Below are 1,563 nucleotides of genomic sequence, written 5' to 3'. Positions count from 1 at the left end.
TGGCTCATGCCTGTAATCCCAGCACTTTGGGAGGCTGAGGCAGGCAGATCACTTGAGGTCAGGAGTTCAAGACCAGCCTGGCCAACATGGTGAAACCCCATCTTTACAAAAAATACAAAAATTAGCCAGGCATAGTGGCACACACCTGTAGTCCCAGCTACCCAGGAGGCTGAGACACAAGAATCACTTGAAACCAGGAGGCAGAGGTTGCAGTGAACAGAGATCACACCACTGTACTCCAGCCTGGGCAACAGAGTGAGACTCTGTCTCAAAATAACAATAATAATAATAAAGTATAATCATGAAGACTATGGAGAGACAAAGAAAAATGTTATGTCACAATAAGTAAAAAGAAGATTCAAAATTACAGGTATGTCATGATCACAAATCTTTACAAATATGCATATGATCTAAGACTGGTGGGAAAAAATTTAAATGTCTGAATTATGAGATTATGGCTGAGTACTTTCTTAAAAACTTTAACATCCATAAATCACACAGAAAAATGTTGCTATACATAACTAATGATATTTCATATAGGGGAATCTATTTTGCTTTCTTTACTAACTCCTTTTGTGGACACAATTATCTTACCTTTCCTTTGCAAGCACAGCAAGTCCCTGTAATAAGATAGGCACAACTGTCTGATCCAGGTAGGCACGAGTTGGCAAAGACTGGAGATCTACCTTCTGCTTTGATGACTTTTCTGCATTAATCTTCTCATTTTCTACTATCCTCTAGTGAATTCAAAAAAAAGTGCATGAACATTTCAAATAAATGTTATTCTGAGTGCTAAACAAAACTAATGGAAATATGACACTAATAGAAAAGGCAAATCAATGACTAGAAAGATGGTACTAGACCACAAACTTCTCTGCCCAAAATAAATTCAGACCCATCTTTCAATCTCATTCAAGCTCTTTCTCTCCAAAAGCACCACATTATCTCATTCTTCTAATGTCATGTCTCAAGATCCTACTCTGTCTCCCTTTCCTTCTGACTTTGTAGGAGTAAACACAAATCTTTTTTCTCTTTTTCATGTAAGTATATTCTTAGAGTGTGTTCCCAAAAAAGACTGGACATGACACCAAACAGCACCCAATCATAGTAAGAAAGCTGGTCACAGCAGAGACAGCAAGCTTCAGGGGCCAAGGCTTATACACTCAAGAGAATAGAGCTAAAATTTATTACCATTGTCTTGTATTCACTGTTGTCATTTTTATGGTTACCCTCTATTTGTCACAATGAGAATGCTTTTCCCTTTATGTTTCTTTTTTAAAGAAATACATCCAGCCTGGGCAACTGCAAAATCCAGTCTTTACCAAAAATACAAAAATCAGGCCGGGCATGGGGGATCACGCCTGTAATCCCAGCACTTTGGGAGGCCAAGGTGGGCAGATCACGAGATCAGGAGATCGAGACCATCCTGGCTAACACGGTGAAACCCCGTCTCTACTAAAAATACAAAAAATTAGCCGGGCGTGGTGGCAGGCACCTGCAGTCCTAGCTACTTGCAAGGCTGAGGCGGGAGAATGGCGTGAACCCGGGAGGCGGAGCTTGCAG

General features: G+C 40.4%; 1 protein-coding gene across 5 annotated transcripts in view; it reads right to left on the bottom strand.

Annotated features, from left to right (window-relative positions):
- The window catches only part of DPY30 (dpy-30 homolog (C. elegans)), a 39,851-nt gene that overhangs the window by 14,649 nt on the left and 23,639 nt on the right, over window positions 1-1,563 (bottom strand). For all 5 annotated transcript variants that reach the window (XM_011936005.1, XM_011936003.1, XM_011936002.1 and 2 more), the window contains exon 4: window positions 595-737. In XM_011936005.1, the coding sequence (XP_011791395.1) occupies window positions 595-737 (143 nt within the window). The remainder of the gene's footprint in view (window positions 1-594; window positions 738-1,563) is intronic.

Source organism: Colobus angolensis, unplaced genomic scaffold, assembly GCF_000951035.1.
Source record: "Colobus angolensis palliatus isolate OR3802 unplaced genomic scaffold, Cang.pa_1.0 Scaffold15, whole genome shotgun sequence".
Lineage (NCBI taxonomy): Eukaryota > Metazoa > Chordata > Mammalia > Primates > Cercopithecidae > Colobus > Colobus angolensis.
The sequence above is the reverse complement of the archived record's forward strand: the minus strand, read 5'-3'. Positions and strand labels throughout refer to the sequence as shown.